The sequence below is a fragment of the Natator depressus genome, chromosome 13 (genome assembly GCF_965152275.1).
Source record: "Natator depressus isolate rNatDep1 chromosome 13, rNatDep2.hap1, whole genome shotgun sequence".
Taxonomy (NCBI): domain Eukaryota; kingdom Metazoa; phylum Chordata; order Testudines; family Cheloniidae; genus Natator; species Natator depressus.
Window position 1 is genome coordinate 32,218,831 of NC_134246.1, and position 22,356 is coordinate 32,241,186.

The following is a 22,356-nucleotide window of genomic DNA, read 5'->3' on the forward strand; positions in this document are numbered from 1 at the left end:
GGGGCTGTGCTGTGGGTACACATGATTTTCTTTCCCCACCTGCAATATTTAGGATCAGCCCCCTATGGGGTCCTGGGGCCCCACTGGGTTTTTTGCTCCCTCTTATTCTCACCTGAGCCTGCTCTGGGCAACACACATCCTGACCTGCTCCTTCATCCAGTTATGCCCCATGGAGCCCCACTCCCTCCGTCTCCTTACATCACACACGGCCAGTCACAGAGGGGTGCGGGGCAGATTCCTCTACAGATTTTATTGTTAAGGCTGGGATTGGCTGTCAGTTGCTCTGGAACAGCCCCAGCCCTGTGGATATACAGCTGCTACAGCCAGACAGAGCCCAATACATCAGCAGTACAGTCGGACACAAGAGCCTGGTACATTAGCAGTACAGCTGGAGCCCGGCGGAGCCAGAGCGCAGCACACAGTGTTGTTACAGTTGGAGCCTGGTAATTCACCGGCACAGTCGGAGCCAGGCTGGTACGTGGGCAGTACAGTTGGAGCCCAGTCCGCACAGAGCCGTTACAGTCCGACCCAGTTACATTCACAGCTTGTTACAGCTGGAACCCCGTTCAAACAGGACCTGTTACGCAGCCAGCGCAGGCGTGTCCGCTACACTCAGTCTGTCACAGGCGGAGCCTAGCCTTATAGTGCCCAATACAGGCAGAGCCTTTACAGCCGTAACTCTACACCGGCATGAGTCCATTACACCTGGAGCCCTCTACTTACAGTGCCCATTACAAACCCAGTACAGCCAGAGCTGGTTACACAGACAGCTGCTACAGTCAGAGTCCATTACTAGGACCAGCAGTCAAGAGCCTGGTGCAATTGTTGGAACCTACCCCAGGCTAAAGCTGTTACAGTCAGAGGCTGGTATAACCAGGCCCTTTTACAGCCACAACCCAACAGTCAGAACCTGCTCGAGTTGGGGCCTGCAACAGTTGGCACAGTTGGAAGCCAGCTGAATATCACATTCCTGCAGGCCCCCTTCTTGTACCACCCCACCAGCTCGCCAACATCCCCAGCTGAGCAGTTCTCTGCCTCAGCCACGCTCCAGCCAGCACGGCTCCTGCATGCACGTCACACGCCGCTAAATATCATCTACGCAGGTTAGTGCACAGTGCCCCGCCCCCTCGCACCTGCGCCCCCTGGGGGAGACGCCCTGAACACCCAACGTCTGTGGGGATTAACTGGGAAGGGAGCCAAATGTAGACACACGGGCCTCCCAACCTGCCCGTACAAGAACCCAGGCTGGGGGATGGCGAATGGCTTTGCAATGCATCCTGGGAAAGGATGGAGACGTGTGTGTGTGGATTTAGATGTCACATCAGGACAGATGTGGGCAAGGGGCACTCAGGACAGATAGAGACTGGGGTGGGGGGGGGGGGGGAGGCAGGGAGAGACACTCCCAGAAGAGGGGCTTCCAGGACAGACATGTATATAGGGGGGTGGTAGGTGACCCTTGGGATGGCTGGATGGCATGGCTGTCTCTGGACAGACAGATGGACGAAATGGGGAGGGCTCACAGGAAGGGGATGTTCATGACAGACAGATGGACACCAAAGGGGCAGGAACAGGACTGCCCTGGGACAGACAGACAGAAGTCAGGGCTACGACAGGCAAAGTGGGTGTGGGGAACACACAGCGCCCCCCCCCCCGAACTTCTTCCCCTCCACGTGCAAAACACCCCCACCCCCAAAGATCCAGAAAGGCCAAGGAGGGGGAAGGAGCCAAGGTGATGGGGGAGGGAAGGGGTGGGGCTAAGGAGGGGGAGGAGCCAAGGGGAAAGGGGCAGGGCCCAGAGGGCATTGATTATTTTGTGATTATTTTGTTTTTAAAGGGTTAACGCTGCTTGTGCTGTTGTTTCTGGGATTGGGGCCTCCCCGGTTTAGTACCGTTAGGGGGTGAGCGTCGCGTGGCCCCTTGGGCCGGAGTGCATTGTGGGATAGCAGGAAGTCCTGGTCAGAGGCGGGAGGTGTCTCCATCCCCTCCCCCTCCTCTGCTCAGCAGGAGACCTCCATGGTGTGGGCTCCGCTCCCCGGGGCGGGCGGCGGCGGCGGCTGGGGGCTCCCCGACTCGCTGTTCTGGGACAGGGTGCGGGAGCGGGACTGGCTCCCGTCCCCTGAGGCTGCGCTGGACAGCGAGGCGGTGCGGGAGCGCGACAGGCGCGTCATGCAGGAGGAGGCCACTATAGGGAGACAGAGAGGGGAGGAGTCAGATGGGCCCCGCCCCTCTGTTCTGCCCCGCCCACCAGATCCCAGCAATAGGCCCCCATTTGTACTGGTGTGCCCCACAAGAGGCTGTGGAGTGAGGGGTGGGGGCGGGGCACGGCCAGGCCATGCAGGGGGACAGAGAGCTCCCCACACAAACTGCACAATGCCCCCCATGCCTGAACAGGGAGTGGATGGGGGTGTGTGTGTGCAGGAGGGGGGGAGCTAATGTGGGGCGTGTGGGGTACATGGGAGGCAATGCAGGACACTGGGGTGTGGGGGACAGGGAGCCAGTGCAGGGGGGGATAGCAGAGAAGGTACCTGACCCCATACTCAGTTTCCTGTCCAGGACGTAGGGGACTGAGAAAGACAGAGACAGACACTTCAGGAACTGGCCTGGCTGTGGGGCAGCGGCTCAGGGCTGGAGAAGGGCCAAGGACCCAACCCATGGGGGAGGGGGCTGGGCCAGGGGGCAGGTCTGGGAGATCGGGACATTCCCCTCCCCGCCGCCCCCCCGTGGCTACTCACTGTATCCCATGCCCTGGACGAAGTACTTGAATGCCTCAGTCAGCTTCCCAGGCTGAGAGATGGGGACAAGATGGAGATTAGACCCTGTGCCCCACAGCTGGGCTACCCCCAGACCCTCCCCTATTGCCCCCCTCCCTCTATATACCCTAGCTGTGCACCACACCTCACAACCCTCCCTCCATCCCTTACATCCCCAGACTGTGCCCCACAACCCTCCCCCTATAGATCCTGGCTGTACCCCCCAGCCCACCCCCCATTATGTCCTTCCAGTGCCTCCCCCAGACCCCTCCCCCCATGCTGCCCTGCGCCCCCCCAACTACTGCCCCAGAGACACCCTCCCCTTCACACTGCCCTGCGCCCTCCATCCCCATTGGGAAGGCAGCTCTCACCTGTGTCAGCTGGGGCTGCCCCCCGGAATCTGCCATCTGGAAAACAAACCCAACACTCAACTATTGGAGGGGCCCAGGGCTGGGCTAGCAAGGGGCTGTGGGTTGGGAGTGAGGAGCACTGGCAGAGCTGGGGGCGGGGTGGGGGGGGGGGAGGAAGTTGGGGAGCCCAGGGCTGGGCTAGCTGGGGCTATGAGTTGGGATGGGGCGGAGGCAGGGGACGTCACTCACCTTGAGGAAGGAGGTCTGGGTGGGATCCAGTTTGGAATTACACTCCACCTGGTTTTAGGAGGGGGGGGGGGCAGAGAACAGTGTGAGGGGCAGGCAGAGCACAGACACCTGGACCCTGAACCCCCCCCCCCACCCCAGCCCAGCCTAATGACATCCCAAGGCCCAGAGCTCGTTGTGCCCCCAGAGGGTTGGCCAGGGAGTGAGACGTTACCCCCATGCTTTGCTGTGTGTGTGTGTGAGAGAGAGAGGCCTGGAGCCCCTGGCCAGTGACACTTTGTATGATGCCTATGTGTGCCTCAGTTTCCCATGTGCCACATGTCTCAGCACAGGGGGTGGGAGAGCATGTTTATTGTTGCAGAGGCCCAGGTATTACCCTGCCTAGCAGCCTGGACTCCAGCCCAGGGCCGGGACCCTTTTTAACCTAGCAACAGCTGACTAGAGGGCCCATCTGAACCTGGAGCCATCCGGTTGTGTGAGCTGTTTGCCTGGGACCAAAGAGCGGAGGAGGGGCTGTTGGGGGAGGGGATATAGGGGGCTCAGCTGGAAGAAGGAGTAGCCGGAGCCCATGGGGATGGGGACAGACCCAGCTGGTCGGAGCTCAGACTCGCCAGACCTGAGGGCCCTGAGAACTTCCTGGGCTGGATTCAGACGTTCAATAAACCTGTTTCACACGGGCTGAGAGTCACTGCAGGCTAGAGACCGGGGTGGGCTCCCCGGGGGCCCCCGGCAGAGCCAGGCGTGCTGGAGGCTCAGAGGCGCGGTCCTGGGAGGCGGCAGGGCCAGAGCCCCAGACCCTGGAGAGCGAGTTTGACCCTTGCAGGGGACTGATGCACCCACCGGTGTTCCTCGCACGGGGCCTGGGAGTCTGGGGCGCTGCCCCAGAGCCACAGACCCTGCGAGCCCCCCAGGTCCTGAGGGAAACCAACACAACCCTGGTCAGTTTCATGATGCTGGTCAGTGCCCAGAGCAGGAAATCAGGCCAGTTCCTGCCAGGGCAGCCCAGGGGGCAGGTGACGTCCCCCCCAAACCAGCCGGGGACCGGAGCCACGGAGCGTCTGCCTGTCCTAAAGAGAGGACAGGCAGAGAGAGAAAGTGCGTGTGCATCCGTCTGTCTGTCCGTCTATCCCTGCTGGAGGGAATGAATGTCCGTGTCCCTGCTGCCCCCAGCTGGGTGTGATGAGCCTGGCTCAGAGTGTGCGTCCGTCCGTCCGTCCGTCCCCAGCAAGGGGGAATGAATCCTGCACTGTCTGTCTGGCCCTGTCCCCGCTGCACCCTGCTGGCGGGAATGAGCCTGGCTCTGGGTGTGTGTCCCACCGTGTGGTGTGCTGGGGTTGTGTAGCAGGGTGCGCTGTGGGGCTGTGTGCTGTCTATGCTGTGCAGTTGTGTAGCTGCAGGTCTCGGCGCTGTCTATGTTGTGCAGCTGTGGGGGGCTTGCATAGTGGTGGGGGGTCGTGTAGCAGAGTGTGACGTGGGGCTGTGCGCTATGTTGTGTAGCTGCAGGGGGTTGTGTACCTGCAGGGCTGTACGCTATGTTGTGTAGTTGTGCATCGTGTGGTTTGTTCTGTTACTCACCACAGCATCTTCGTGGGGGGCCTGATCTCCCACCACCAGCATCACGGGGCACCTGTGGGGACAGACAGATGGAAAAGGGATGGTCAGAGCGCCCCCTCTCCCCCCTGGCAGCTGCTCTGGTGGTGGGCAGGGAAGCTGGGCAGAGCAGAGGAAAGGGGTGGAGGGGGTAATGGGTCTGCAAGGTGTCCCCCCTCAATCCCTGGGGGGTTCTGGAGACAGGCCCTGCCCCTAACCGGGGGGCTGAGGGATACTTGGGGGGCAGGGGGACAGGGCTGCTCTGGGGTGTTTGTGGAGTACCCAGAGGACAGTGGGGAGAAGGGGGTCCCTGTGTGCTTATGGGGGGTTGAGAGGTATTAGGGCATTCATGGAGGGCCACGAGCAAGGGTGTCCTAGGGCGGCTGTGGGGTGTTCGGGGGATACCTGGGCAGGCCGGGCTCACTTACTTCAGGGTGACATCTCCTCCGCGCTCGAAGTTCAGGTCCCGGCGGCTGGGGGTGGGCGGGAGGAAATGGAGGCTGAGAACTGCCCTGCACCCCCCGCGTCTTCCAACCCAGCCCCCTGAACACCCCCCGATTTCCCCCCGGTCTCAGCACAGGGGGCCGGAATCTGCAGCAAACTTCCCCGTCCGGGGCCCCCAGGTCACCTCTGTCCCATGACCCTTTCCGGTAACTCCAGCCTCAGTCATGCCAGCCCCATGGCAGAGCCCCCTTGCTCCCCCCAGCGACCTCCAGCCCCCCCGCCCCCGGCCAAGCCCCCCATACCTGACCCGCCTCCAGCCCCCCAGATAAGCCCCCCACACACGTGTTGTAGCTGCTCCAATAGAGCTGAATGTTGCTGAGGTTCGGGGCTCCGACCAGCGACTCCCGGCACTGCTGGGCCAGCTCCGCGCAGCCGGACAGCTCCTCCTGGGGGGGGCAGGGCATCAGTGACCAGTTACAGCCCCCGTCGGTCCTGCTCCCCCTGCCCGTCCCCCACAGCCCTGCCCCCCAGCTCCGCGCAGCCGGACAGCTCCTCCTGGGGGGGGCAGGGCATCAGTGACCAGTTACAGCCCCCGTCGGTCCTGCTCCCCCTGCCCGTCCCCCACAGCCCTGCCCCCCAGCTCCGCACAGCCGGACAGCTCCTCCTGGGGGGGGGCAGGGCATTACTGACCAGTTACAGCCCCCGTCGGTCCTGCTCCCCCTGCCCGTCCCCCACAGCCCTGCCCCCCAGCTCCGCGCAGCCGGACAGCTCCTCCTGGGGGGGGCAGGGCATTACTGACCAGTTACAGCCCCCGTCGGTCCTGCTCCCCCTGCCCGTCCCCCACAGCCCTGCCCCCCAGCTCCGCACAGCCGGACAGCTCCTCCTGGGGGGGGCAGGGCATCAGTCACCAGTTACAGCCCCCGTCGGTCCTGCTCCCCCTGCCCGTCCCCCACAGCCCTGCCCCCCAGCTCCGCACAGCCGGACAGCTCCTCCTGGGGGGGGGCAGGGCATTACTGACCAGTTACAGCCCCCGTCGGTCCTGCTCCCCCCACCTGTGCCCCACAGCCCTGCCCCCCAGCTCCGCGCAGCCGGACAGCTCCTCCTGGGGGGGGGCAGGGCATTACTGACCAGTTACAGCCCCCGTCGGTCCTGCTCCCCCTGCCCGTCCCCCACAGCCCTGCCCCCCAGCTCCGCGCAGCCGGACAGCTCCTCCTGGGGGGGGCAGGGCATCAGTCACCAGTTACAGCCCCCGTCGGTCCTGCTCCCCCCGCCCGTCCCCCACAGCCCTGCCCCCCAGCTCCGCGCAGCCGGACAGCTCCTCCTGGGGGGGCATCAGTCACCAGTTACAGCCCCCGTCGGTCCTGCTCCCCCCACCTGTGCCCCACAGCCCTGCCCCCCAGCTCCGCGCAGCCGGACAGCTCCTCCTGGGGGGGGCATCAGTGACCAGTTACAGCCCCCGTCGGTCCTGCTCCCCCCGCCCGTCCCCCACAGCCCTGCCCCCCAGCTCCGCGCAGCCGGACAGCTCCTCCTGGGGGGGGCATCAGTGACCAGTTACAGCCCCCGTCGGTCCTGCTCCCCCCGCCCGTCCCCCACAGCCCTGCCCCCCAGCTCCGCGCAGCCGGACAGCTCCTCCTGGGGGGGGCAGGGCATCAGTGACCAGTTACAGCCCCCGTCGGTCCTGCTCCCCCCGCCCGTCCCCCACAGCCCTGCCCCCCAGCTCCGCGCAGCCGGACAGCTCCTCCTGGGGGGGGCATCAGTGACCAGTTACAGCCCCCGTCGGTCCTGCTCCCCCCGCCCGTCCCCCACAGCCCTGCCCCCCAGCTCCGCGCAGCCGGACAGCTCCTCCTGGGGGGGGCAGGGCATCAGTGACCAGTTACAGCCCCCGTCGGTCCTGCTCCCCCCGCCCGTCCCCCACAGCCCTGCCCCCCAGCTCCGCGCAGCCGGACAGCTCCTCCTGGGGGGGGCAGGGCATCAGTCACCAGTTACAGCCCCCGTCGGTCCTGCTCCCCCCGCCCGTCCCCCACAGCCCTGCCCCCCAGCTCCGCGCAGCCGGACAGCTCCTCCTGGGGGGGGGCAGGGCATCAGTCACCAGTTACAGCCCCCGTCGGTCCTGCTCCCCCCGCCCGTCCCCCACAGCCCTGCCCCCCAGCTCCGCGCAGCCGGACAGCTCCTCCTGGGGGGGGGGGGCATCAGTGACCAGTTACAGCCCCCGTCGGTCCTGCTCCCCCCGCCTGTGCCCCACAGCCCTACCCCCCAGCTCCGCGCAGCCGGATAGCTCCTCCTGGGGGGGCAGGGCATCAGTGACCAGTTACAGCCCCCGTCGGTCCTGCTCCCCCCACCTGTGCCCCACAGCCCTGCCCCCCAGCTCCGCGCAGCCGGACAGCTCCTCCTGGGGGGGGCATCAGTGACCAGTTACAGCCCCCGTCGGTCCTGCTCCCCCCGCCCGTCCCCCACAGCCCTGCCCCCCAGCTCCGCGCAGCCGGACAGCTCCTCCTGGGGGGGCATCAGTGACCAGTTACAGCCCCCGTCGGTCCTGCTCCCCCCGCCTGTGCCCCACAGCCCTACCCCCCAGCTCCGCGCAGCCGGATAGCTCCTCCTGGGGGGGGCAGGGCATCAGTGACCAGTTACAGCCCCCGTCGGTCCTGCTCCCCCCACCTGTGCCCCACAGCCCTGCCCCCCAGCTCCGCGCAGCCGGACAGCTCCTCCTGGGGGGGGCATCAGTGACCAGTTACAGCCCCCGTCGGTCCTGCTCCCCCCACCTGTGCCCCACAGCCCTGCCCCCCAGCTCCGCGCAGCCGGACAGCTCCTCCTGGGGGGGCAGGGCATTACTGACCAGTTACAGCCCCCGTCGGTCCTGCTCCCCCCACCTGTGCCCCACAGCCCTGCCCCCCAGCTCCGCGCAGCCGGACAGCTCCTCCTGGGGGGGGGCAGGGCATCAGTGACCAGTTACAGCCCCCGTCGGTCCTGCTCCCCCCACCTGTGCCCCACAGCCCTGCCCCCCAGCTCCGCGCAGCCGGACAGCTCCTCCTGGGGGGGGGGGGCATCAGTGACCAGTTACAGCCCCTGTCGGTCCTGCTCCCCCCACCTATGCCCCACAGCCCTGCCCCCCAGCTCCGCGCAGCCGGACAGCTCCTCCTGGGGGGGGCAGGGCATCAGTGACCAGTTACAGCCCCCGTCGGCCCTGCTCCCCCCACCAGTCCCCCACAGCCCTGCCCCCCAGCTCCGCGCAGCCGGACAGCTCCTCCTGGGGGGGGGACAGGGCATTACTGACCAGTTACAGCCCCCGTCGGTCCTGCTCCCCCCGCCCGTCCCCCACAGCCCTGCCCCCCAGCTCCGTGCAGCCGGACAGCTCCTCCTGGGGGGGACAGGGCATCAGTGACCAGTTACAGCCCCCGTCGGTCCTGCTCCCCCCACCTGTCCCCCACAGCCCTGCCCCCCAGCTCCGTGCAGCCAGACAGCTCCTCCTGGGGGGGCAGGGCATCAGTGACCAGTTACAGCCCCCGTCGGTCCTGCTCCCCCCGCCCGTCCCCCACATCCGTGCCCCCCAGCTCCGTGCAGCCAGACAGCGCGTTACTGATCAGTTACAGCCCCTGCTGGTCCTGCTTCCCCCGCCTGTCCCCCACAGCCCTGCCCCCCAAGTTCCCTGCAGCCAGACAGCTCCTCTTGGGGGGGGCAGGGTGTTACTGACCAGATACAACCCCCTTGCTGGTCCTGCTCTCCCTGCCCTTCCCCCCACAGCCCTGCCCATCCAATCTCTCCACTGCCCCCCTCCCCAGGCTACCTCCCTCCACCCTGGGAAGACCCCTGGATCTAGCCCTTGGGAGCACGGGAGTGGGGCCCACCTGCAGCCCCCGGGGGCAACACATAGATTTCCCCCCCTCACCTGGCTGAAGAGATGGGCCAGGATCATCTCGGGGATGGACGAGGTCAGGCCGGTCAGCTGGGGGAGGAAGGCAGAGGGTGAGAGGGGGCACCAGGGATGCGGGGAGGGGTTGGGAGAGCAACACCCAGGGGGGTGAGAGAGACATGACCTGGTGGGGGGGGGGGGAGGAGGGGGAAACACCAGGAGCTGACCCTAGGCCAGAAGAAAATTCCGTCTGATCTCTCCAGCTGTCCACAGTCTCCGTTTGCTCCCCCAGGCCTGTACGCCCCCACATCCCGGCACAGCCCCCCCGTACAGGAAAGCCAGGGGAGGGCTCCAGGGGCCGCAGGGACTGGGGAAGGGATCCCCTTACCTTGTGAGCTGCCCAGTCCATCCAGCCCTTGGCATTGGGGTCGATGTTGATCAGAACCAAGCCCTCCACAGTGTCAGGGTGAGAGAGCTGCGGGGGGAGGGTGGGAAGAGAAATAAGGGTGAAACCAGCCCCCAGTCCCAGCCCCCACTACCCCCTGCTAGCCCAGCTCTGCTCCCCCCAGCTCTGCCAGGGCCCCTCACTCCTGACCCACAGCCCCCTGCTAGCCCAGCCCTGTCCCCCCAGTTCTGCTGGTGCCCCTCACTCCCAACCCACAGCACCCTGCTAGCCCAGCCCTGCCCCCCACAGCTCTGCCGGTGCCCCTCATTCTTGACCCACAGCTCCCCTGGGCCTGCGTCACTCACACTGTAGCGGGCGAGGATGTAGGCGCCGGCTCCCACGCCGATGCCGATGATGCTGGTGAAGCTGCAGGAGGAAGCGAGGGGGGTGGTGGTGGTTAATAAACCATGGGGGGAGGGCGTTGCTCCTAGCTCCCATGGACCATGAAATCTGGGACCTGTCTGGTCACTGGCCCTATGAATTCACCCCCGCCCCCCATGGTAACAGGGAGCGTCAGTTGGTGGGTGTCACGGTGACCTGGAAAGGCAACAGACGGACGCAGGCTTTGGCTGCATGATGTTACCCAGGGACGGGGTTTAGATCAGGCCGAGTGCCTGAGGCCAGTGCAGGGCTGGAAACCAATACCCCAAAGCCGGGAGGTCGGACGTGGGCGAACTGGGGGACGTGGGGCCAGATTCTGTCTTTCCTCTCGCTCTCAGTCTCCCGTGGGTCTAAGGAGGTCTGGCGCAGCCCCACCAGGCCGGCTCTCCCGCAGCACAGCTAAGAACCTGGGGCCAGACAGGCTGCTGAATGCAATGCCCTGAACAGCCTGATGCGGCTCTGAGTTTGCCAGGTCTCGGCACGGCCGATCAGGCCGTGGGCTGGGCCTGGGTTTTGCCAGCAGCGAGGCTGCAAATGAGTCTGTGATGAAGTGGGAATTTTTTGTAGTATTTTTATGAGGCCTGTGCGTGCCTCAGTTTCCCCGACACATTGCATGGTGTGATGAAGCAGAGGATTGTCTTGGTGTTTTGTATGAGCGGGGTGTGTGCCTCAGTTTCCCAGTGTGCTGCATGTGTAACAAGGGAGGGGGAGGGGGTTTGTTGTTACAGAGGATCAGGTGTGACGCCTAGCAGCCGGGACCCTGACAATGGCCTGGAGATGGGGGACCCTAGTGACCGAGAGGCCCAGCCCAGCTGGGAAGGCAGCCGGTTCTGGCCAGTGGGAGGACAAAGGGCTGAGGAGAGAAGGGCCTGGTGACCTGACCAGCCAGTTCCAGTGGGTGGGAACAAAGGACAGAAGAGAGAGGGCCCCAGTGACCTGTTTACCTGGGACTGAAGACAAAGGACAGGGGAGGAGCTGTGGGGGAGATGATATAGGGTGATTGGCTGAAAGAAGGGGGTGGCTGGAGTGGGGAGAGAGGGCAGCCAGAGCCCACCTGGATGCAGGACAGACCTAGATGTGCTGTGCTGAGGGTTGAGAGGGCCGGAGAACCTCCTATGCTGGCTCAATAAGCTGGCCGAGAGTCACTGCAGGCTAGAGATCGGGGGACTTTGCTCCCCGGGGGGCAAGAATGAGGGGACTCCCTGAGGGGCCCACGGCAGAGCCAGGTGTGCTGGAGGCTCAGAGGTGCGGGCTCGGGAGGCAGCAGGGCCAGAAAGCCCCTATTCCCAGAGGGAGAGCGACCTTTCCGGGGTCTGTCACACCGAAGGGGGGTTCCTCCCAGGGGCCGTACAGAGCCGGGAGCACCAGGCCTGTGAGTCCGTGACACCCGGCTACCCAGTGGGGCAAAGAGGAGTTGTGTTTGCTCTCAGGGCAGGCTAAGGCCACGTCTATACTTGCAGCATGCCTGGCGAGCACGCTCTCTCCCGTCGGTGTGAATACCCAGCCCTGCGAGCGGCAAAAGCGCTGTGCACACGGACGCTCCCGTTGGAACAGTCGTGCCCCGGAGCGACACACGCTTTGCCGACACTGGCTGTAGTGTAGACGTGGCCGCAGAGACCCAGGTGGGGGTGTGTCGCCTGCTGTCTGAGCAGACTGAACGGGTGTGACGATGTGACTGACGATGTGACACAGCAGGGAGGGGGGAGTGTTGACCTGGGAATGTGCCCTGGGGACGGGAGGTAACACCTCTGCCCAGGAATGTGGACGGAGGCTGCAGCAGGGAACCTGCTGGGTGGGTTTAGTTTCAGTTTGGGGCTGGGTGGAGGAACACAGGGAACCCCAGGGCTGGGGTCTAAGCTCCCTGCTCCCCCAGAAGGACTTGACTGAGGGGTCCTGGGTGTACCCACAAGCTCTGTTTTGGACTGTGTTCCTGTTGTCCAATAAACCTTCTGTTTTACTGGCTGGCTGAGAGTCTCAGTGAATCCCAGGAAGAGGGGTGCAGGGCCTGGACTCCCCCACACTCCGTGACAACGGGACAGGCTGACCCCGTATCAATGGAAAAGTCGCAAAGACAACGGCAAACCCAGTTCCCAGGACACGGCCACCCCGGAGGAGATGTGTCCTCTGCCTCTCAGCAAAGACGCTGGCTGGAGAAGGAAGGACTGGGGAGGTGGGAGCTGGGGGCCGGGAACGGGCAGACACCCAGACGCAGCCGGAACGTGGGGTGCCTCCGGCTGGGCCCCGCCCGAGCAGAACCCACGGAGCCTGGTTCACATGGTGTGAGGCCGGGCAGTCCCAGGGGCTGTTCGCACCTTTGGCTCTCTGTTCCACCTCGATTAACTCAGCAGAGCAGAGACTGGGGTCCGGCCAGGCATGGTACAGACCCCAGCTCCCCCGAGACAGGGTCCCATTACCCCCTTCCGCACCTGAGCTCTGGGAGCCAATTCCCCCCCAGACAGCCCCACAGTGCCAGGAGGGGGAGGCGGGGAAGGGGTGCATGCTGTGTTTGTCTGTTCCTGCCCCCTACTCACTTCAGGTACTGCAAGATGCAGGGGATCATGTCAGCCAGCTGGTCCAGCGATGGGTACTGGTACCTGCAGGAAGAGGGCACGTCAGCTGGGGTGGGGGCGGGGGAGAAGGCTGCACTGGGGGGGGCTCACCACATGGGAAACAGCGGGGGGGAAGGGGAGCAGAGAGGGGTAGAGTGGGGGTGGGGAGAGAAGGGTGGGGGGCAGGGGGTCTCACCCCAAGGGGAACAGCGGGGCTCCTTCCTCCATGCCGGGGGCATCCACGTGAACCACCACGAAGTTCTTGATGATCTCCTGCATGTCCTCAAAACGGAAGAGCGGCTCGAAGCAGGACTGGTCTGGAGCGGGCAGAATAGACCCGAGTGTCACAGCAGCAGGGGGCGCGGGGGGGGGGGGGGGGGGAGCGCCCAGCAGGGGGCCCTGGGGGAAGTGGGATGGGAGCTCCCAGTAGGGGTTTGCTGGGGGGGGTGGGGAGCTCCCAGCGGGGGGTACTGGCTGTGGGGGGAGTGGGGTTGGGGCACTGGCTGTGGGGGGAGATCCCTGCAGGGGTCCCGTTCCTCGCACTCCCAGCCCCACTTACGGTTGAGCCCCACGTCGTGGTAGGTCAGGATGGCCGGGCGCTTGGGCTTCGGGGTGCCATGGACGGTGAAGGCCACGAGTCCATAGGGCGTCTCCACCGAGTGCTTCTGCCAAAGAGAGAGAGAGATGGGGGCTGTGAGGTGTGTAGGGGGCTGCCCCATGGCTGGCGCGGGTCCCAGGTGGAAGCAGCTGACACTGTCGCGGAGAGTGGGCTCCCCGCTTTCCAACAATGCCCAGGGGACGCCTGAGATATCGGTCCCCAAACAGCCCCCACCCCCCGTTCCATGGCCCATACGCTGCCATGGGATCCCCACGGAGCTGGGCCCCCGCGGGTTCGAATCCTGACTCCCCAGCAGAGGGTGGGGGATGCAAGGCTGGGGTGCCTGGGGGTCCTCTGCTAATGTCCTGCTCCCCCACACCCAGGACACTGCGAGACGGGGTTCAAGCCAGGGAGGGGTCAGTGCAGCTCAGACAACAGGAGCCAGGACTCCTGGGTTCTCTCCCTGGCTCTGAGAGGGGAGTGGGGTCTCGTGGTCAGAGCAGGGGTGGGATGCAGGGGTGGGCTGGGAGCCAGGACTCCTGGGTTCTCTCCCTAGCTCCAGGAGGGAGTAGGGTCTAGTGGTTAGAGTGGGGGGGGGGCTGGGAGCCAGGACTCCTGGGTTCTCTCCCCAGCACAGTTTGTGGAGTTCAGGGAGGGGTGGGGAGGGAGGACCTGGTGGTGCCCTGGGAGGAGTCCAGCTGCTAATACCTCAGTGTCCTACAAGGGGTGGGGGGGCGGCAGGCAGGAAGAGGGTGGATGGGGAACAAGGCCAGAAGTGTAGTGGGGGATGGGGGACAGGAGGGGGTGTTGGGAAGGCAACGCAGCAGTGAGCACCCCTCCCCCCAGCGTGCCCGTTGCCCTCTGACCTTGCCCGGGACGGGCTGCGAGGGGGGCAGCAGCAGGGGCTTCTCCTCCGTGATCTGCACCTCGTGGAGCTCGGTCATGGCTGCGCCTGGGGGAGAGGGAAGTGGGGGGTCAGAGCGGGACACAGAGACACCTGCCAGCGCTACCCCTCCTCCACCCCGACACACAGACCCCCCAGAGCAGCCCCCCCAACACACAGACCCTCCCCCCCCCAAAATACCCAGCAGATCCCTGTGGCCTGAGGTGCTCAGAGACCTCCCCCCAATCCCAGGAGCCCCCTGCCCAGCCCAGCCCACTACCCTGCTCTGGACAGGGCCTCAGGGCTGGGGGGGGAGGGGGCGGTATTTTCCCAGGATCAGGGGCTGAATCAGGCTCAGGAAGACCCTCCCCACATTGGTGTCCCAGGGAGTTTGGGCATCAGGCTCCATTGGGGGGCAAATTCTGCCCCCCCATCCATCAGGAGGCCCTGGCTGAATGAGTAATGTGGGACCTACCCCTCTCCCACCCATCCTGCCCTGCACTCCACAGTGCCTCTTGCTGGGAAAGTAGCCCTGATTCTGTCACCTCCACCCTCTCCAGCCCCCGTGGGAGCGGGGATCCAGCCCCCCAGTGCCCCAGGCGGGAAGGGGTTAGTCCCTGCAGCCCAGAGGGGAGAGATGTGGGGCGCTCTTGTGGGCAGGGCCGGGTACCAGGCCAGGGAATGGGGGGAGGTCAGGGGAAGCAAGGTATGATCAACTGGAGCCGACCTAAGGGAGAACATGAACGGGCTCTGAGCTGGGGTGCCGTGCGGCCGAGGGATTCAAACCTGCCACGAGGAGGTGTCCAGTGGGATGGTGTGGGTGGAGCTGGGGCCTAGGCTGCAGCCTCTCTAAATGGCACGGGTGGGTGTGAATGTCCCCCCCCAGGCCACTGGTCCCGACGAGTGCCGTTCGCTCTTCAAGGGGGAAAGAGCTGTGACAAAGGTGGGATTTTTGCTGATATTTTGATGACCCCCATTGTGTGCCTCAGTTTTCCAATATGCAGCATGGTTGCCCAGTAGGGTGCCCAGATTGCAAGAGTAAAATATTGGGAGACACGGGGGGAGCCACAGGCTCACAGCTTTCACTGGAGCAATAGGGAAGGGGGGTGCACAGCCCTAGGAAACTGCAAGGAGGGTGCATGGTCCCGGCTCCAGCCCCTGCCGCAAGCCAGGGGTGCAGGGCCCTGGCTCCCACTGCAAAGGCGGGTCTCAGCGCTGGGGCAGGGGGTTGGGGCACAGGAGGGGGGTCAGGGTGTTGACTCTGGGAGGGAATTTGGGTGTTGGAGGGGGCTCAAGGCTGGGTGTGGGAGGGGGGTCAGGGTGCTGACTCCAGGAGGGAGTTTGGGTGCGGGAGAGGGCTCCGGGCTGAGGCAAGGGGTTGGGGTACGGGAGGGGATTCAGGGTGTGGGCTCCAGGCAGGGTTTACCTCAGGTGGCTCCCCGGAAGTGGCAACATCTCCCTCTGGGTCCTAGACGGAGGCACCGGGAGGCAGCTCTGCACCCTGCCCCCAGGCGCCGCCCCCGCAGCTCCTATTGGCCACGGTTCCCGGCCAATGGGAGCTGTGGAGCCAGAGCAGGGGCAGTGCACAGAGGGAGATGTCGCCACTTCCAGGGAGGAGCCGGGTAGGGAGCCTGCCAGCCCTACAATATCGGGACAAATGGGCATCCTGATCGTACATCGGTCGGGACATGGGACAAAAAATTAAATATCGGGACAGTCCCGATTTTATCAGGAGTCTGGTCACCCTCTTGCCCAGCACGGGGGAAGGGCTGCGGGTGCTTTCAGGAAAGGCTAAAAGGCACCGGCGTGGGGGACACCTCCCTGCCTGGGGGGAACAAGGCATCGTTAAGGAACCGGCTGGAACTGACCCAAGTGAACAAGGCGCCCGGATGCCAGCTCCAGCGACGCCTAGATTCCCCCTCCCCCATCTCAGCAGGGGAGCTGAGCAAAGACCCCCCCCAGCTGAAGCAGAAAGGGCTGGGAAAGCGGGAGCTGGGGGGCGAGTGGGGGCTGCCCACCCGGGAAGAGTCGAGGGGGTCAGACACTCAGATGCAGCTGGAACACGGGGTGCCTTGGCCCCAGGCCGACCCGACGCCGCGTCTCCCTGCCGCCCTCAGGGCTTCTTGGGCCGCGTCCCGGTGACTAACCAACACAATCCTGCGTGGCTCTTCCAGGAGTCTGGCTCTGCTCACCGGTGCGGCGGGGGGGTTGGAGCCCCAGCGGGCTGGGGAGGTTGTGTGGCCTCCCCTGAAGGGAAAATGGGACCTCTTGGGGGTCCTGCAAGGGGCTGCTCTAAAGCTGGAGGCACAGCACCGATCCTGGGGATCTGGGACACAAGGTTGGGGGCAGGTTATGGGGGTCAGGGGGGGAGGTTATGAGGGTGGTTGCCAGGTGGGGCAGGGGAGTTGGGAGGGGAGTTATGGGGCAACAGGGACAGGTGGGGGGGGTCATAGACGTAGGGGAGTTGGAAGAGTCATGGGGAGCCAGGGTGGGTGCCAGGCAGGATGTCACAGGGAGCAGGGTGTAGGGGAACTGAGGGGTTAGGCAGAAGGACGGGGGGCCAGGAAGGGGCGGGTCAGTGATTGTCCAGGCTGGGTCCCTACCAAGGTGCCAGCAGCCAATGCCCCCTTAGCCCCTCAGTGCCTGGTCCATTCCCTGGACCCCGGCCCCCTCCCCTCCTGGACCAGGACCGCAGGGTGTGGGGTGTTGCCAGCCCCACGACATGTGGGGCCCTGGGTGGGGAGCAAGGGAAACAGACAGACCAGCACAATCTGTCTGTGGGCTGCCCTATGGGCTGGGAGGGTCCCATCCCATAATCCCCTAAGCCTAGCTCTCCTGGTCCTGGGGCAGGTCTTCCTCCATGCTTCTGGGGGGCTTGGGGTAGCTGGGTTGGGCTGGCTCTGGGGTCATCTTCAGGAGGAGGGGAGAGACCAGCTACTGGCTGGGAGGAGCCAAACCTGCATCCCTTGTGGACAGATCTTGGCAGGCGGAGGGACAGAGGTGGACAGACGGATGGACAGTTCAGGGGAAGGATGGCTGGCTCTGAATGGCTGGGGAGCTGGCTGGACAGACTGATGGGTGGGGGTGGGGAGCTCTACCCACTACACCCCACTCCCCTCCCAGAGCCCAGCAGTCCTGGTTCCCAGCCCCACCTCCCCTGCTCTAACTACTACACCCCACTCCCCTCCCGGAGCCAGGGATAGAACCCAGGAGTCCTGGCTCCCAGCCCCTGTTCTCAGAGGCAGCCAGGCGGCCCCACGGGTGTGTGTGTGTGTCTGGCACCATGGGGCTGGGTGACGGTGACCAATGACTCTATTCCAGCCCCAGGGGAGATGAGGCGAGGGGGGCACAGGGCTGGCCTCAAGAGGGGCCAGCCAGGGCCTGAGACTAGGGTCCCCCCGTGAGTGGCTCAGCCTTGTCAGGACCCCAGAGGAAACAGCCCTGCCCTAAGGACGCTGGGATGGGCCCATGACCCCGTCCCCCAGAACCCCCCACAGAAACCTCGCCCCCATCCTGCTCAGAGCCGGGGAGAGAACCCAGGAGTCCTGGCTCCTCCCAGCCCCCACTGCTCTAACCCACCAGCGCCGCCTCCCAGAGCGAGGGAGAGAACCCAGGCGTCCGGCCCCTTCGCCATGGTGGGTTTTTCCGCTTGACATTTCGCGTGTCGCCGCTCGGAGGAAGAGCTGGGAATCGGGCCGGTAGCCGGACACACGGAGCTGCGCCCCGGCCCCCTCCTTAGTGATCACCCCCCTCAGCTCCCCCCACCTCGCCAAGTCCTACCAACCCCCGCCCCCATTCTCAGCCCCTCCCACTGCCCCGATCCCCCCCATCTCAGCCACGGCCCCACGACACCCCACTGCTCCCTGGGGACCCCTCCCCTGACTGAGACCCCCCCCCAACCCAGACTGGCCCCCGTCCGAACATCAGCCCCCCTCCAGGCCTATCTGCTCCCCCCCCCGGGATCCCCCACCCCAGAACCCCCCATCAGACTCTTTCCACCCCCCGTACCTGCTCTGTCCGTGTGTCCAGCTCCGCCTGCGCCTCCGTCCGTCCGTCCGTCCACCTTCACTTGCCTTTGACTGACTCTGGATACAAACAACATCCCCCCCTCCAGAGGCCCCGCCCCCCAGCTCGGGGCTGCCAATCCCAGGGCCGGGGCGGGGGCGGGGGGGACTTCCCTGCTACAGCGCTGGCATAGGGGGAGGGGAAGTGGGGAGGGGTCAGAGTGGGGGAGGAGACAGGGAGAGAGCAGAGAGTGGGGGTGGGGGTGGGGGAGAGTTGGAGGAGGGGGAGGGGTCAGTATGGGGGGAGGGTATAGGTGGGGGGGAGTGGGCAGAGTGAGGGGACGGGGAGGGGATGGGGAAGGGGGCAGAGTGGGGGGAGGGGGATGGGCGCCCATCCTAGGGAGTCCCACCCCACCCGGCCAGATTGGGGCTGGGCCCCCTGTGGGGGAAGGACCTCATGGCAGTCGCTCTCCCGCCTATTCCGTGCCATATTCCTGGGTCCCCCGTCCATCCGGTTGGACCGGTCTGAGCCTAGCCCTGCCCTGCACCAGCCAGCACAGCCGGCTCCTCCCAGCTCCTCAGCCACGGGCCAGGGCGTGTGCCCCCTCACCAGTTCTGTGTGCCCCCCAACCACCACAAACCAGGCTGTAGCTCCCAGCCCCCTGCTGCTCCCCTCCCCCCGCCAAAAAACAGTGGATAGAACCCAGGAGTTCTGCCCCCACCCCAACCTGGGGTTAGAACCCAGGTGTCCTGGCTCCCAGCCCCCCCAGCCCCACTAGCTGTTCTGCTGGAGCAGATGGGCCAGATTGCGGGGGAGCGGAACCAGGCTGGGGGGCATGTGAGGGGAGGGACAGGCCCCTGGGGTGTGCAGCGGGGCTGTCGTGAGTGCGGCTGGCTCCCATCACCCACTCAGTCCTGGACCAGGGTCCCTGTGGGACCGGTGTGTGGGGCACTGTCTGAGGGACCCACCGTGGGCAGCCCCTCCTGGCAGCTGGTCAGCTGTGCCCTTCGCCACCACCCATCTGTCCATCCATCCGTCCATCCATCTCCCCGCATCCATCTATCCGTCCACCCTTCCCCTGCATCCATCCATCCATCCATCTCCTTCCCCCACATCCATCCATCCACCCATCCTTCTCCATCCATCCACTCACACTTCCCCCACTCCTATCCCCATGTCCACCCCCATCCCCCCACAGCCTCCACTCAGCCTGCTGTCCCCCGGGCCACCCCCCACACCCCCATGGCCAGCTCTCCACCCTCCCCTGCCGCACCCACATTCCTGCACCCAGCCAGCCCCCCTCCATTTATCCGCCCCTCCTGTCTCAGCTCAGGGCAGCTGAGCCTTTTCCCCTGCCAGGGGCCGCTCAGGGGAGTCAGGGCCTCCCCCCCCAGCTCCTGGGGTCCCGCTCTGGGCAGGGCCCCTCGTCTCGCACCCTCCAGTGGGGCTTTTCCTGGCTGCGCCACCCCTCCCGGCGAGCCAGGTAGACGGAGCAGGGTTTTGCTTCAAGGCTGGGGCCCAGCGTCACCCACGGGGCTGCGTCTGTCATCACAGGGCGGTTTTTGAGCCGGCACCAGGTGCAGTTATTCCGATGGGGCCACAGGGCGTCCCAGTTCCTACATGCGAAACACTCCCCAGCAGGCGTCTGGGGCCTCCGGAGGCCAGTCCCCGTCCAACCCACCCCGGGAAGGCTGGGCCCTTCCCCGTTGGCTGCTCGGCTCTAGCCGGCCCAGTTTGACCCAGTATCTTGGAACCCCGGTGGGGGGCGAGGGGGGACACGACTCCCTGGCGATGTTACAGGCTGCCTAATCACCCCTCCTGCTCTCAGCATCTGCCCCCGCCATGGAGAGATGGTCCCTGCTCACCCCCCCACCCCCCCCAACAGGGCAGGCACCCAAAGCTTGCATGGGGAATTGCCGGATCTTTCGCCCCGACCGGCCACCAGAACCTCCCCGCCACCGGCCCGCATGGCTCAGGGTCCTGGGCCCCGCACTGCTGAGGACGAGTCCCCGGCCACCTCCAGGCTCATTGTGGGAGGAGGGCGGGGGGGAGAGTGGGTTTCCCGTCTGAACTATGGCTGGATTGAACCTTCCACGCGGATGGCTGAAGGGGTCCCAGGGTGGATGGGAAGGGGGGTGCCGCGGGAGTTGCTGGGGGACGGGAAGGGAAACTACACTGGGGGGATTGAACTGGGGGGGTCCAGTCCTGGTGCCGGGGGGGGGGGGAGCCAGAGGCCAATGCGGGGACAGTGGGGAAGGATGGGACGGCTGCCCCACCAGGAGAGAAAAGTGTCACCCCCCATCCCAGCACTGAGAGCCTCTTTCTGACCCAACCCCTCAGCGCCCACCCCCCAACCCCCTCTTGTCCCTTCCCGTCCCCCTTCCACTTAGTTCCAGCCTTCAGTGCTCCCTTCCCCCGCCCCAGACTATGGGCCTGAACATTGTGTTCCCTTTGTGAACACAGAGTCATGGGCCCGGAGCCACTTTAAAAACACCAGCCCCCCTTGCACACACCCCCCCAAATTGCAGCTCAGCCTGGATGGGGCGCCTGGATTATTAACCCTTTGCCCTGTGGAGAGAGACACTGAAGACACAGTTTGAGTAGGACCTACAAAAATACAAATTCTGTCCCAGTGGCCGCTGTGCAATCTAGGCCTTTGCATTCCTGTGTGTGTGTGTAGAGCCCAGGGCTGGGCTAGCGGAGGGGGGCTGCAGGTCAGGAGGGAGGGGCACCAAAGTGAGAGGGCTGCAAGTCAGGAGGGAGGGGCACCGGCAGAGCTGGGGGGTGGAGGGGAAGGAGTGAGGGGCACCAGTGTGAGAGGGCTGCGAGTCGGGAGTGAGGGGCACCAGCGGAGCTGGGGGGTGGAGGGGAAGGAGTGAGGGGCACCAGTGTGAGAGGGCTGCGAGTCGGGAGTGAGGGGCACCGGCAGAGCTGGGGAAGCCCAGGGCTGGGCTAGCAGAGTCTGAGGGGCACTGGCATGGGAGGGCTGTGGGTCGGGAGTGAGGGGCACTGGCAGAGCCCTGTACGTGGGGCAGGAGGCGCCTGAATTCCTTGGCCAGGGCTCCGAGTTGCTGGCAGGGGAAGCTGCAAAACAAGCCGAGGGGGGTCGGATTGGAGACAAGAACCGGCTCTAAAAATAGGGCACTTGGCTGAGCATGTGAGCCAGGCCACAGCGATTTAAAGGGGCCGGAGCTGGGGGGAGAGGGGCCCGTGGGAGGACCCCCCAGGAGGCACAATTAACCCTTTCGGGTCCAGATCTCCCTTCCTCTCCCGTATCCTAGCTGCCCCCCCAAAGGAGTGGAGTCCACTGGTTAGAATAGGGGGGCCAGGAGCCAGGACTGGGAGGGCAGTGAGCTCGAATGGGTTGTGGGGAAGGAGCCAGGACACCTGGGTTCTATCCCCAGTTCACTGTCTCGGCCCCTCCCTGAACAGCCTGGGACTCGAGTCAACACTTGCGGCTGCTTCGCTGCTGATTTATTCTATTTAATTAAATGAATTATGAGCCGGCCCTGAAGACACCAACCCAGGGGAGATTAGCTGCTGTTGCACGGCCAGTAGAACAGCGCCCCTAGTGGGAGTGGTCGGGACTGCGATGTGGGGCTGGAATGAACACTGACCCCTGCTGGGGAAATGAAATATTCCCACGCAGGATACGTGAGTGTGTGTGTCGGGGGGGTAGCCCAGGGTAGGCTAGCTGGGGGCTGCTGGTCAGGACTGAGGGGCACTGGTAGAGCTGGAGGGAGGAGGGAGCCCCGGATTGGGCTAACAGGGGGCTGCAGGTTGGGAGTGGGGGGGCAGTGCTGGGCTAGCAGGGCTGGGAGTGGGGGGGCAGGGCTGGGCTAGCAGGGGGCTGCGGGTTGGGAGTGAGGGGCACTAGTGGGGAGCGGGGAAGCTCAGGGCCATCTGGGTGTGTCTGACACCCTGCTGGGTGGGTGAGCTTTGTCGCTCCACCCAAGGGACGCTGAGGTCCAGCCCTTGGCCCGCAGCCCCCATGGGCGTCTCTCTCCCTGCGCGGGGCCGCTCGAGGGATGGGAACAATGTGAATGGGGCTGGCGGTGCCAAGGTGGGGGGGGAGCATCAATGCTCCTTTATGTGGCTCGCTGCGTGCCTGGGCTGCCAATGTGCGGGGAGGGGGGGCAGGTCCCTCTGCCCCATGGGCCCCTCCCTGCCCCAGTGCCCCCCTGGCACTTGCGGGGGGGACAACAGTGGCTGGATTAACCTATTGGGGAGGGGTGAGGCCAAGCGAGACTGGCAGAGGAGCCTGGACT

The 22,356-nt window shown here is 65.2% G+C and overlaps 1 protein-coding gene across 2 annotated transcripts; it reads right to left on the minus strand.

Moving 5' to 3' along the window:
• Positions 1-224: 224 nt before the first annotated feature.
• NDRG2 (NDRG family member 2) lies at positions 225-18,241 on the minus strand. Of its 2 annotated transcripts, XM_074970464.1 has the most exons (16): positions 18,092-18,241; positions 14,067-14,152; positions 13,162-13,267; positions 12,799-12,919; positions 12,585-12,647; positions 9,978-10,038; positions 9,616-9,702; positions 9,264-9,320; positions 5,723-5,826; positions 5,365-5,409; positions 4,922-4,973; positions 3,350-3,397; positions 3,122-3,157; positions 2,733-2,784; positions 2,531-2,564; positions 225-2,182 (listed from the first exon to the last, which is right to left on the minus strand). In XM_074970464.1, exons 1-16 carry the CDS (start codon positions 18,183-18,185, stop codon positions 1,957-1,959), a joined length of 1,272 nt encoding a protein of 423 aa, XP_074826565.1. In that variant the 5' UTR covers positions 18,186-18,241; the 3' UTR covers positions 225-1,956. The 2 variants fall into 2 exon arrangements, with proteins under 2 accessions (XP_074826565.1, XP_074826566.1); XM_074970465.1 differs by lacking the exon at positions 2,531-2,564.
• Positions 18,242-22,356: the final 4,115 nt, after the last annotated feature.

What these genes read in the sequence shown, in the direction of transcription:
- NDRG2 (XM_074970464.1), bottom strand. Translation starts at nt 18,185, where the DNA reads ATGTTGTTTGTATCCAGAGTCAGTCAAAGGCAAGTGAAGGTGGACGGA. An exon ending in CCACGACGTGGGGCTCAACC is followed by an intron (nt 12,920 to 13,161) that starts GTAAGTGGGGCT and finishes TGCCCGCTCCAG; the next exon opens with ACCAGTCCTGCTTCGAGCCG. An exon ending in TGGCCCATCTCTTCAGCCAG is followed by an intron (nt 5,827 to 9,263) that starts GTGAGGGGGGGA and finishes TGCCCCCCCCAG; the next exon opens with GAGGAGCTGTCCGGCTGCGC.